Source organism: Austrofundulus limnaeus, unplaced genomic scaffold (genome assembly GCF_001266775.1).
Source record: "Austrofundulus limnaeus strain Quisiro unplaced genomic scaffold, Austrofundulus_limnaeus-1.0 Scaffold54, whole genome shotgun sequence".
NCBI lineage: Eukaryota > Metazoa > Chordata > Actinopteri > Cyprinodontiformes > Rivulidae > Austrofundulus > Austrofundulus limnaeus.
The window spans coordinates 1,237,577-1,250,284 of record NW_013952456.1 but is presented as its reverse complement, the minus strand read 5'-3'; the positions used below and the strand labels follow the sequence as shown (position 1 = coordinate 1,250,284).

At 37.6% G+C, this 12,708-nt stretch overlaps 1 protein-coding gene across 2 annotated transcripts in view; it reads right to left on the bottom strand.

The window, feature by feature from the left end:
- The window catches only part of LOC106517907 (vasoactive intestinal polypeptide receptor), a 42,262-nt gene that overhangs the window by 9,448 nt on the left and 20,106 nt on the right, over positions 1-12,708 (bottom strand). For both annotated transcript variants that reach the window (XM_014008956.1, XM_014008955.1), the window contains 4 exons: positions 5,739-5,845; positions 5,563-5,660; positions 2,985-3,114; positions 473-626 (listed from right to left, as the gene is read on the bottom strand). In XM_014008956.1, coding sequence (XP_013864410.1) covers positions 473-626; positions 2,985-3,114; positions 5,563-5,660; positions 5,739-5,845 — 489 coding nt within the window. The remainder of the gene's footprint in view (positions 1-472; positions 627-2,984; positions 3,115-5,562; positions 5,661-5,738; positions 5,846-12,708) is intronic.

Here is a 12,708-nt window from a genome sequence, read left to right as displayed (position 1 = left end):
ATATAATATAATATATACAAAATAAGCTCCTCTGTATGCATATTTTGATAAAACATGCTTCCAAATTGAAAGTATCGATCTTTTTTATAAAACTTCAAAGGACAGTAGGAGTACTAGCAGTATGTGTTTGATCATAAATAAAAAAATGATTATTTTATCCATATAAGTTAAAATGGCTTTCTTATCAAATGGAAGAATTCCATAACTAAACTGTAATAAAATCAGAATGGCTGCTGTTTTCTAATGCTGATCTAAGCAAGGCTCGTTTTGAAGAAAATTTTAAAAAGTTCAACATTTTCCAAAGCAACTGCATGATTAAAACCTCCTATACAAGTTGCTTTGTATATACATAATTTAAGTTTGAAAAAGGAGCCAAGATACACAAACGGTCTGATGATATCTGCCACTTGGACTCCCTAAGAATTAGTCTGATCTGTTTGTAATAATCAGGGTGTGTCACATGAGCACTTACCCCAACCAATCAGAATGTACCACCAGAAGTACTTCCTCTCAGAGAAGAAGGAGACCGCCAGCAGAGCGTGAAGATAGAGACCCTCCACCAGAAGCCAGAAGTAACTCGCCATGACCCCATACTGGAAGAAGACCACGACTGCCTTGCAGCCTACCTATAAACACATAGATGTGGCTTACTGCTTCAAAAATGTATGCATTTATTAAACATAAATTTAATTTGATATACTTGAGGTAACTGACTCTGAAATTGATATTGATGTTTTACAAATGAGAAAATTACAGTGGCCAGCAGCGAACAGCTAAACCTGCCAAAAACGGCGAAATGCACTGCAAGCATATGAATTATGCAAACTCCAAAAAGTAACATAAAAAAACTAATGCAATTGCAAAAATGCTGCAAATACCAAAAACAACTGCAAGTAAGAAATGCTGAAAACTCGGCTCCACAAAACAGACGAGCACCAGACCACTAGCAGGACTCACCCACCAGGTCAGATGGGACCAGACCACCACATTAACGGGATGCAGAGGAAAGTTGGAGGGAAGCTGGTGGACTTCCATTTTGTTGAGTGAGTGTTTGTTTCTTGCAGTTGTTTTGTTGGTTATGTTTTTACTTCTTTCTATTTTTTATGGTTGCAGCATTTTTCTGTTGTATTTTTTATTTTTGTGGGTTTTGGAGTTTGCATCATTCATGTGTTTGCAGTGCATTTAGCTGTTTGAAGCACGTTTAGCTGTTTGCTGTGTGTTTGCACCTGTCGGCCACTGTAGAAAACTGAGTTACTGATCTGTGTTCTGTTTTATATGATAAAATACAAATGCAAACTTTCCTTCTTTTCTATGCAGAGGACTGTGTTATTTACATTTCAGAGTCATGACACAACCTAAACTCCTTGCAGTCTGACTTTAACTTTAGTGTATAAATAGTTTTTTGGTTCAAGATGTCCTAGATATATTCAATTATTTACATTCTTCACATCATATGTGCATCAACATCAGCTGTTTCAAACATTTTCGAGTTTTCCTTGAGTGATATTACATGATGGTTAAAGGTTGTTCAACATTACATTGCATTTACATAGACCGCTGTATTTATGTGCAAGTGCAAATAGCAGCAGCAGCTAGCTGTAGCACTTTTGGTGCAGCCTTGGGCACTTTCAACAGGAATTTCAAACATTTCTGCCAGAATAACAATGTAAGGTGAATTGGACAACAGTAGAAATATTTGTAAATTAAAAGTCACATGAACCTGTTTTGACATTTAGTTTGACAACAGTCCAGTTTGGCTTTAGTTCCTCTGAGATTAGCTGTTATCTTGTTAATCCAGCCTGAATTAAACTCTACTTCTCCACATTGAGTGTATGCAGAGGGATGTTTTAAACATTTATCACTTAAAGGTTTAACTCAAATGTACAAATTGTAATTGTCTGCAATTGTCTTTCATGTTAGATTTAGTATATGATCTAATAAACATCCGTATACATTTACTTAGTCAAACTCAGTCTGTTTTTATTTCTTTGTTTCAAGATTTTTGAAAGAAGTCAGACGTACAGAAACAATTTGGTAAAGAAGATTCCCATCAAAGAGCTTCTTTAGATGGGAATAGTATTTAATATTTTCTTTTACCTACATCTGTGTTGACTATATCTTCATGAGAAAAGTCCATGTTTTAAGCAAAGATTTTGTCAAGCTGTATTATTTACATTTCAGCTTTTTTTCTTGAGGAAATGGAAAATGAATGAAAGTGGGCTTGTTTCATTCTGTCACAATTTTTAAGGTTTAGTTCTATTTATGATTTAAAGTAATTATAAACTATTTGTATGTTGTTGTTTTTTTACTTTTACTTCAGTTCTTTAAAAATATTTACTTGATCTAAGACCCTCATTCCAAGTTAAATGAACTGGCAAAGTTTTTTCTGTAATTAAAACAAAATTTTTGAAGGTTTTGGGTGATTTCACAGCTGTGTTCAAAACGGGGTGATTTGTGTGTCGTAAAAAGAAAATAACTAAACTCAGTCATTAAGTATTAGCACTTAGAGATAAAGTCGAAGCTGATTTACAGTCTGATGATCTGCTCTGCAGATAAAACAGTTGACTCTAATGAAGTGAGACATGAGGAAACGACACAGAAGTTTCTGGCTTCATCAATCAAATAAGATTTAAACAGTCCTTTAAAGGCTCTGGGCCTTTTTTTCTCCTTACTTGAACTTAGCACTTATAGAAAAGTTGTTGTCAAGATAAAGTAAGACATCACAGCTCTAAATATGATTTATAGGCAATGCTGTCAGATTTAATGTTGAGCAAACAGGAACTCTCACAACATCCTGCTGGACATAGGAATAGGAAAACATCGTCCCAGGAGTGGAATGGACTTGGCAAACACTGCTACACCCAGAACATTAGGTAAACTCTGAGGCCAAGCGTTTCAGTCTGCAAAAAATCTGAAAGAGCGGCCGCACCAGTTATGGACAGAAAGTGAGAGTTTACAGGGAGATAAGACAACAGAGGACTCACTGATGCCTGGCAATTGTCGGTCTCGCCGACGTCGTACAAAACCACATCTTTGATGAAAACGGTCACAGCTTTCAGTATGAGAGACACAAACAGATTCATGTGGATGTAGTTTCTTGTACAGTGGAGCTTCCTGGAAAAAAAACATAATTGTTTAAATCCAAAATCACAATTTAAATGCAGAGAGAACAGTAGTTACTTTGTATCCTAATGTAGTGTGCTTTTATTATAAATCTGAAAAAGGAATATCCTACGTAGGGTTTAATATTTTAGCCATTTTTAAATGGGGTTTTGTGGAAAAGGTAAGATAAAGGTGTTTTATTTGGCATCAATGCATGTTCCCATGCAAGGATGAAATTTGTGCTTGGTATTTGACCCATCACACATGAGAAACACCCAAGTGGAGCAGCAGGCAGCTATATGAGTGCCTGGGAGCAGTTGGGGGTTGGGTGTCTTGCTCAAGGACACCACGACATGTGGGCATGACGGGGAGTCGAGCCTGTGACTTTCTGGTCCAAAGTCGGCTGCTCAACCACTGCACCACAGTCGCCCACATGACACTAACTTGTTGTAGATATTTGTCCGCATTAGAGATGGGATTTATGGCTCTTTTTAAAGTGAACTGGATCTTGTGGACCCTTTCATTTCAATGAGTCATTCATGTTTGAATGGCTAGTTACGGCACTATGTACGACCTACATTAGTGTGTATGGCCCTATGTAGTGCTGTACAACGTACAGCCATACCTCAGCTTACCACAAACACAACCTTTCTGACCCTTCTGAGCGCATGTTCCCCAAACCCAACACCTGCTGTTCCCCTTTGCTTGTTCTTCCTATCAGTGGAAAAGATCTCATCGTTCATTTGAAAGAGCTGTTCAAAGGTCTGGGATCATTCATGAACGTCACATCTCGAGTCCATATTAATGCTTTTACATTTACACGTGAAAAATCAAACACCACATGCACAAATGGATTCATTGCCATTTCCAGTATGCAATGTTGCCATTCAGTTCTACGCTTTTGGTCCTTCATCCCTTACTTTTAGATACAAATGTCTTTTTAATTATTTTAGGTTGTGATAGTTTCAGATGTTTGAAGAGAGGCTTGTGTTGTTGGATGAGGAGTTATAGGAGGAAAAACTTGTTTTATTTTCTTGTTAACCATGGAGATGGAAAGATGTTGCACATTTACGTGATTAATAGGGCCAAATGAGCTGCTCCTCGAAGCAGTCCATTTTGCTAATTTAACCACCGGCTTCTGGGAGCAGACCATTTTCAGTGAAATGCAGAAGTACGCCCCGCTCTGCATAATCAAATGTGCCCACAAAGTTCTGACCAATCACTCACTGCAAACCACATTGGTCTACAAGACAGAGTTCTGACTGGGGGCAATGTAAAGGAGGGGTGTCGGTGAGAAATAACAAGGAAGTTATGCAATCTCTCTCACATGAGACTGTAATAAGACATGAGGATGAAGGTATAAATCAGCCTTAAGTGTATTTCAACAAACCGGAAGTATGCACAAATCTATCTAGACCACAATGCATTGCAAAAAACTGGCTTTGATAATATGCATTAGTATCGGCAATGCTGTTCTGTCAAGTAATTAGCAATCCTTTTTATTATTGGCTCACATTAGCTGTTAATGTATTAGTCAACTCAGAATTCAATTTTATTTCTCCAAACTAAGGTTATTGAAAGAGCTCAGAAGAAGATAACTTTTCCACAGTATCACACTTCAGACTGCACCTGAGTATCCCTTTAAGAAAAGCTATTGCATGTTACAAGTTTGGTTAGTTTTTAAGCATAGCATATACTATGTTTACTATCCAGAAGCAAATATGAAAAAAACTGAGTTGACAGTAAACAGAATAGAAAACCAGAATAAATCAGAGGATTTTGCAGGAAAAATGTGGCTAATGTAAATCCTCTCTGGTGTGTTTTCAGATAAATGCCTTCCTGCTGTGCTGATAACTTGGGGTGAAGTGTGTAAAACCATCAGGCTAATCATCTCAGCAAGCCCAATGAGAAGTCACACAGCATCAAGCAGCTGCCTGAACACTGCATCTGAAGCCGAACATAAACATGGAGCGCTGTTCACATCCTGTGTTTCTGCTCCAGAATGCAAGCCAGTGGCATTTCATAACCCAGAGGAGTAAACACAAGCCTTGTTATTTAGRCAGTTACATGCAAACAGTTCAAATGCAAACTGAAAAGAAAAGCCTGCTCGCAATAATCGACACAAACTCCAGTTAAACTCATCAGTATCATGTTATTGTTCGTATGCGACCAAAACCTAAAGGTCAACGTGGAACATGGCGTAAACATGCGGTAAATTTAAGTGCTCTGGCTTTATAGTTGCACGGAGTTGTTAACACTAAAATGTTGATGACTGATGTCTAATTGTGATGACATGTCCTGCAAAAATCTGGAGTCGTTTGTGTGAAAAACACTGTAAAACCTCTATAAAATCCAGGAAGAACAATACAATATGAGGGCCTAACGTGCTTTTATTGCTCTAAATGATGGTGAAAAGGTGTATGCTATGACATTAGGCAGTATTTTTACAAATCTCCTTACCGAAAAAGACAGAGAATGATGATGGCGACCATCAGAGAAATGAGCGACACGCTGTGACCGACAGTGTAACCAACTTTGATGGCGCCAAAGAATTCCCCCTGTAGAAAGACAATAAACTGTGACCTTTCATTTAAAACAGAGTCTGACATTTAACATAAAAGCACATCAACACTGACAGAGTTGTCATCCATGGTGTTGTTGGGATTGTAACCACAGTCCATTATGTATGAGTCCAGACTGATCGGGGTCCAGCCTTCAGTGGTGCAGGTCTTGGACAGATTACCTAATGGGCAGACAGGCAAAAGGAACATTGTTATTCATTTAGGAAGTGACACAAATGGGCTTGCAAAATTTGTGGCTTTAGTTTTTTGGTGGCAATTCAGTTTTTACTGTATTTTTGTTCAGGTACAAAATTTCTGTCAGATCATCTGCATTGTTTCTGTCCAATTGTCAGCTGAAATAACGTTATTTAACATATTAGCAAACTGTTATAAGAGAAGGACAGATTTACTTTACATGATCGTGTTCTAGTGTTAGCAATAATTATCTTTGAAGTAAACTACAGCCATCAGTTTGAACCAAATTAGCCTCACGAGAGGAAATTGCAGCTAAGACTTTTGCACCTGAAACAGGAAGGAGTGACACCATGAAGGGGAAAAAGGGCAAATACTCTCACCCCATCTACATTCATTTAGTGGCCCTCTGGACCAAATAGTCCCTACCTTCATAATCTGTCTGTTAGCAATGAAATAATAGATGAGTTATTAAAATTCTCAGAAAGTAATGCTCGGATGGCTGTTGCAGCTAAATCAACATTTGCAAACACAAAAATAGTTATAACTCAGTCAGTTTTATAAATATTGAGATCAAATCTGATTAAGATTATAGTCAACCCTTATTACACATGATCTGTGAGCTAACAGATCCTACAAGATCCTTTTTTTTAAAACTTTACCATGCCAGGCTGTGAGAAATAATCATTTTCAAAGATTGTGAGTTTTTACTATAAAWATGAATTTAGGAAAGAATAGAATAAGTTTTAATGGGATGATTTGTAAGTGTGCTGTACTCAGTCCAGCTATAAAATGGAAAAACAAAGTGGGCCTACTGTATATCAGAAAGGGATTTTCTAATGCCTGCATTGCAATGTTTTTGTTAAATAGTCCATAATTATTAAAATCTATTAAGGCTTTAGGTTTTGGTGTAAAGGGGTTCAGTTGTAGAAAAAAAAAAGCTCCAAGTGTGTTCACTAAGTACGGAGCCCGCGAGGGGACATGGGGGATTTTTTTTTCTTTTTGCATTCCCACGCAAAAGTATTGCGTTACCTCGCAATACCTTTTGCGTTCCCAGCAAAAGTAGTTTATCACTGTTGTGCCTGTTGGTTTATTAACAAATTCACCTGCTCACCATTAGCAAGTTAGCTTACTGCTTTAATTCAGCTTCAAAATGAATATATCACACAGCCATGCATGGAAGTATGTCATATGCATATATTTAAACACAGTGCAGCCAGCRGAGCCACGCAACATCAATGTCCATTTCACAAACTTGTGGCGAGACATCCTGTTTTGGTAACCGGATATTTCAAAATAAAAGTCTGATTTAATTCAGTTCATATACAAAACAATTTTTTGCGTGGGAATGCAAAACAATTTTGCGAGGTAACGCAAAACAATATTGCGAGGGAATGCAAAGGTATCGCATGGGAACGCAAAAGAAAACACACACATTCACACAGCACTCTACTAGATCTCTCTAATACAGATAAATCAATCTATAGAGTCCAATCAGCACTTAAAATCACAGTCATACCCTAATGGGCCACACATCAGAGGCAGTGGGGGTTTCAGTGTCCTGCCCAAGGACACTTCGACATGTGATCGAAWAGCGGTGGAATCYAACTGCCAACTCTTGCATTAGAGGACCAACTCCTCTCACCACTCAAGCACAGCCACCCTGTCACCAGATCAAAGAATAACATTGCCAAATGGACAGCATGAGAGCATCTGCAGCCTACTTTGGCCAAGACTTTTGAGTGATGACTTTGCAAAATCAACTCCAGGTGCTCCTAAAGAACCTAAAGAACATACTGAAATTCTGCAGGAAGTACAAGMTTAGGACAAAAAAAGACTTACACAATTTTTTTTTCTGTTGAATGTTCCTCCTGACTGTTTTAAACATCTGGAACATATTTAGTACAAAGAAGACAAGGTGAGCGCTACGACAAGTCCTTTTATTGTGTCTACAGAGAAGCATCCTGATGCAATCCATGTGTTGGATTGCTTCTCTTCTAAGCCATCAATAGAGTGGTATCAAGACATCTTCCAAGAGTAGTTTCTTCCAACAATCCAGACACAGTTTGGACACCATCTGTTGAGTTTTCACAGCATGATACACCAGATGACAAATCAAAGACAATGATGAAAACAAGTAAACAATACAATGCCCATACAACAAAAACTCATCACTCGAATTTGACAAAGCCTTCCTAAGCTGACAACCAACAGTGGTTTGGTTAATGTGGCCCAAATCCATCAGTGCCACAACTGGCCCAGTTGTGGTTTGGTTTATGTGGTGCTGGCCCATGCATGGCCCACATAAACRGAACCACATCTGGGCCACCAAAGTGCAGAGTGTTAGTGCATAGTGTGGGCCAGAACTGGGCCAGAGAAATTGTGCTTTGTGTGGAAACCTATGGTTTTTTCTCAATAAGTAGGTGGATAACCATAAGCCAACAAARTGTGAATAACTTGAAAAACTGAAAGAATAAGAACAAGTCATCATGAGTCAGGATTTGGACCAGAGGTTGATAACAAACAGGCCAGGGAGAATTGAAGAAGTTATGTTGAGAAAGAACCAACAATGTAAAGATTAAATTTGATGTGTTTGCTAATAAAAGTCTTTGCAGTTTATGAAATCTGAAAACTATTCTTTTGTTTTGAACAGAAACATGTAAAAAACATTTAAGTATGAAGCATTTTTGCCACCTCTGAACTTTTGGCTATGATTGCACAATACCATTACAGTCATTTAATGTGACAGCATAGTAATGAATCTACATGCTGATAGGGAAACAATTACCCTGAAATTTTACTCATACTCTAAGATGTCACACTGAAACATAAATATGTCTCACTGGAATACATCCAAATAATAAAAGCAAAAGGAAGTGATGCCTCTTTCATTGTCTTAATCCCTCTCAGGCTCCACAGAAACGTACATGTTAAACTTTAGTTGAGTAATGTTTCTCTGGCCCTCCTCAACAGAACAGATAACAAAACAGAGAAGCACCAAAATTCAAACCCAAATTTAGTCCCTTCATTCCAAACTGGAAAGATTACCTTAATAGCCTGTCTGTATTATACAAAGAAAAGTACAGATGCATATATTTTAAATATCCAGTGTGTGGTACTGACACTACTTCGTAGGTTTTCTTTTGTTGTAGTACCATGTTTCTCTTCCTTCTTAAAAAAAATAAACCAAAGTGCTGCTGATACGTCAGTCAGACATTGTACGAGATTGAAAGGGTTGAAATCACTATTTAGAYTGRGTTTAGATTCATGATTTGATTMTTGRTCTTCTTAGGTCTTTTACTTGTCCAACAATGTTTTAAAATATAGCTCCGGTGCCATTGCAGTAACAATTTGTGGTGGTATATAAATAATAATCAGAAACACAGTACTAATATGTAAGGCATGTAAAAGTATGTAAAATTCTTTCACCAATGACGACCACATAGTTTTTTAACAGCCAAAATACAGTGAACCAACAGATCTAACATGTTTCAGAACAAATCGCTGAAAGAAATCAAAGCACAAGCTTCTGTATTTTGTTGGGTGACATTTATTTCTATTAATATATTWAACCCCAGTGGYGAAATTAGTTCTCTGCATTTTCCCATCACACATGTGTGATGGGAAAATGCAGAGAACTAATTTCCCCACTGGGAGTGCACCGGTGGCAGATTAGATGGCAGAAAGGGGAGGGGTTAATGGTCTTGCTGCAGGGCCCACAATGGGGCAAATGAGGGAGATGTGATGTCGACTTCCCCACCCAGGTTTTTTGTGTGCCAGTCAGGGGATTCAAACCTGCAACTTCCTGATCATAGGACCGCCTTTTCTAACTTCTGCACCACCACTCCCCCGCCCATGCTTTTACTGTTTATCTGAGGTACAGCAAGACTGAGATGGATGGACTCACTGTTACAGAATGATGGAGAGTGCATAGTTTTCTAAGTGAAAGTTGGGGTATGAACAACATAAAGTACAGATCTATTCAGGTTTATCAAACCATGCACACGCATGTTTCTGTGCTTCTTTCCTTCATATACCAAATATAAAACTGAGCAGACGTCAGACACCTCCCCTGACAGGCCTCTATTTCAGTATGTAAAATAGATACAAATATGTCCTGCAAGTTTGATTCTTCAATCTGCACAATCAGAAATAATTTCTAAATGCAGGAAAATGATTAATTAAATGGAATGTAAGTGAGAAATATTTCTAAATAACTGTGGGGTGTAAAAGTGTTTGCCACATGTGTACACACCCGCATAGGAGGAGTGATTGTGTGTGTGTGTGTGTGTGTGTGTGTGTGTGTGTGTGTGTGTGTGTGTGCCTGCGTGTCTTTGTGAGAATATATTTTGACAATCTACTATCCTTGTGATGACAGTTTGCATGGTCCTCACCACCCCATTTTTGGGTCAGGGGTTAGATTTAGTGCTAAGGTATAAATTAAGTTTAGGTTAGGGTTTGGTATGTTATGTAATGGTTAGGTTTAGGGTTACGCTATAGAAATGATCAGTAAATGAATGGAAGTCAATGGAAGTCCTCACAAGACAAATATAGAATAGGCCCATTTTTTCAAAATGTGGCTACCTAATGCTCCTTGTGAGGCCAAAAGTCCAGGCACAATAAGTTCAAATGCTGTTTTTGGGTGAGGGGTTAGATTTATCATATGTGTCAGGGTTATAGTATAGAAATGAATGAAAATTAATGGAAGTCAATACAAAGTCCCCATGAAGATAGCAACACACTTTTGTGTGCTTATGTTTGTGAAGATGCTGTTGTCAGTTAATTAAGTGAACCTGGAACACTAATCTGCCATCTGTGCATTTCTGAGGCTGAAATATTTCCAATATGTCACGTTTTTAATAACATTTGTAAACACACAGGAACTCATGGGTTTGGTTGAACTTAGAGACACATTTATGAAACAGTTGATATAAATAAACAAGTTTCAGCACCTCAACGGAGTGTTTTGATGCAGTCTAGGGGAGTTATATTTCAGAATCATGAAGTCGTCCCATTCAGCTGGTATGATGTGACCTAAGGGCGACTGTGTAATACCCASTTGAAATTTGGTAAGTGTCTTCCCAATAAAACACTGTCTCCCAATTCATCTTGTGGTGATGTCTTCCAGTAGTGCCACAGCTATCACTAATCCACAATTATGTGCAACATAATTGACATAGTTTTCTCCTAAATGAGAGAGAAAGTTCCCTTGGACAATTCATTTCATTATATGCCCCAACTGTCATCATGATCAGTGGCGTGTGTTTACATCTATAGGTGACAAAAAGATATAAAACAAACTTATAGTTTACATTGAAGCGAGGTTATTTTGCACATGTTTAGGTGTGTTATATGTTATGTTGTTTGAGGTTGTGGCTCATTTTCATTGTTCAGGTATAAACTATAAAGCTCAAACTAATGAAGAAACATTTCAGATGCTCCTAGCATCGAGAAAACAGAATGCAGTCCTATTTCTGTGTGTTTAGGTGAGGCTTTGTGGTTTGAAACTGTAGACTGAAAATGTCTGCGTGGCTGTCTGCACAAGTTCGCGTATATTTATGCACTCCTTCAAGCAACATTCATCTTGACACATCCTGACATCGATGGAATCTCACGAATGCAAATTTTTTATTCATACATGAGGCTCCTGGTCATAAAGACCAAACAAGGTTACATTTTTATGTACTTGTGGGCTGTATTGATAAACTGTACATTCACAAAACAAGAGACAAAACGAATACTTAGCAATGCAGTGGGTGACGAATATTTGCTGTTAGACAAAGTGAAGAAAACCTGTATTAATTAATGGGTGTTTCTGGATCAAAGTTTTTTGATGGTTAAAAAAGGTTGCTAATTTGTGAGCATTGGATGAACAATTATTTTGTATTCTGTTGCACCAACAAGGGAACACGGTGAAAGTGTAACCATTGGCTTATGGATGCCTTTAACCACAAGCACACATGAAATTAATCATCAACAACAAAAACTTCGGACACAATAGCTGGAGTTGTGTGTTGTGGGTGTTTGGTTTATTTTCAAAGTGGCATTTGAAAGAGCGCTACAAACATTTAGAGGAAGGAATTATCAAAATAGATCAGTCTATTTCAAAATGGGGAACTTTATAGCAAACATCAGCAACAGTTAAGCAGCTTCTACTTTAGCATGTTATTTCTTTTTTCAAGTGAATAAAATATTCAGCATTAGTTTGCTCAGCCAATCAGTGCACACTTATGTCCTCATGTCAATCATCCTTCTAAGATGAGAAAGCACTTACTCTGAAATAGCAGAAATAAATACCCAAGAAAAGCTGTTATAAGAACTGTAAAAGTTTTGGCACATCAAAACCCCCAAATTGGAGAAATCTACATTGCATGGTTATAAAGTCTATGAAAAGCTCTAAAGTGGTTTGAAAATGCCTATTACTATGCTTTCTTTCACTGCACTGAACATGTGAAATGACATTATTTTCAGTCAGATAAACTGTAGAAAAACAGATGGCAGATAACTGGAACAGAGTAAAAGTATGGGGCAAAAATAAAAGTGTCTCAGTGTAAAAGTTGAACTGTGGCTGAACTTCTCTAGACTGCAATGATCTTAATCTCAGATGAAGAAGATGAAGCTACTGTGTGTTGGTGTTTGGAGTCTAGCTCTAAAAAAGGACATTACCATTAACAGCAATGAAAAAAATGTTGAATCTTATGGGGTGCCGTTTGTAAAGTTACACAGTCAAAATTAACACCAATATTTTTGTTTTATTTAGCCTTTTATAAGAAAAAAAAGAACACTTATTTTTCAAAGTCAGTTTTCCACCATATGATTCATACATTTATGTCATAGTTTATAAGCTAAGTAT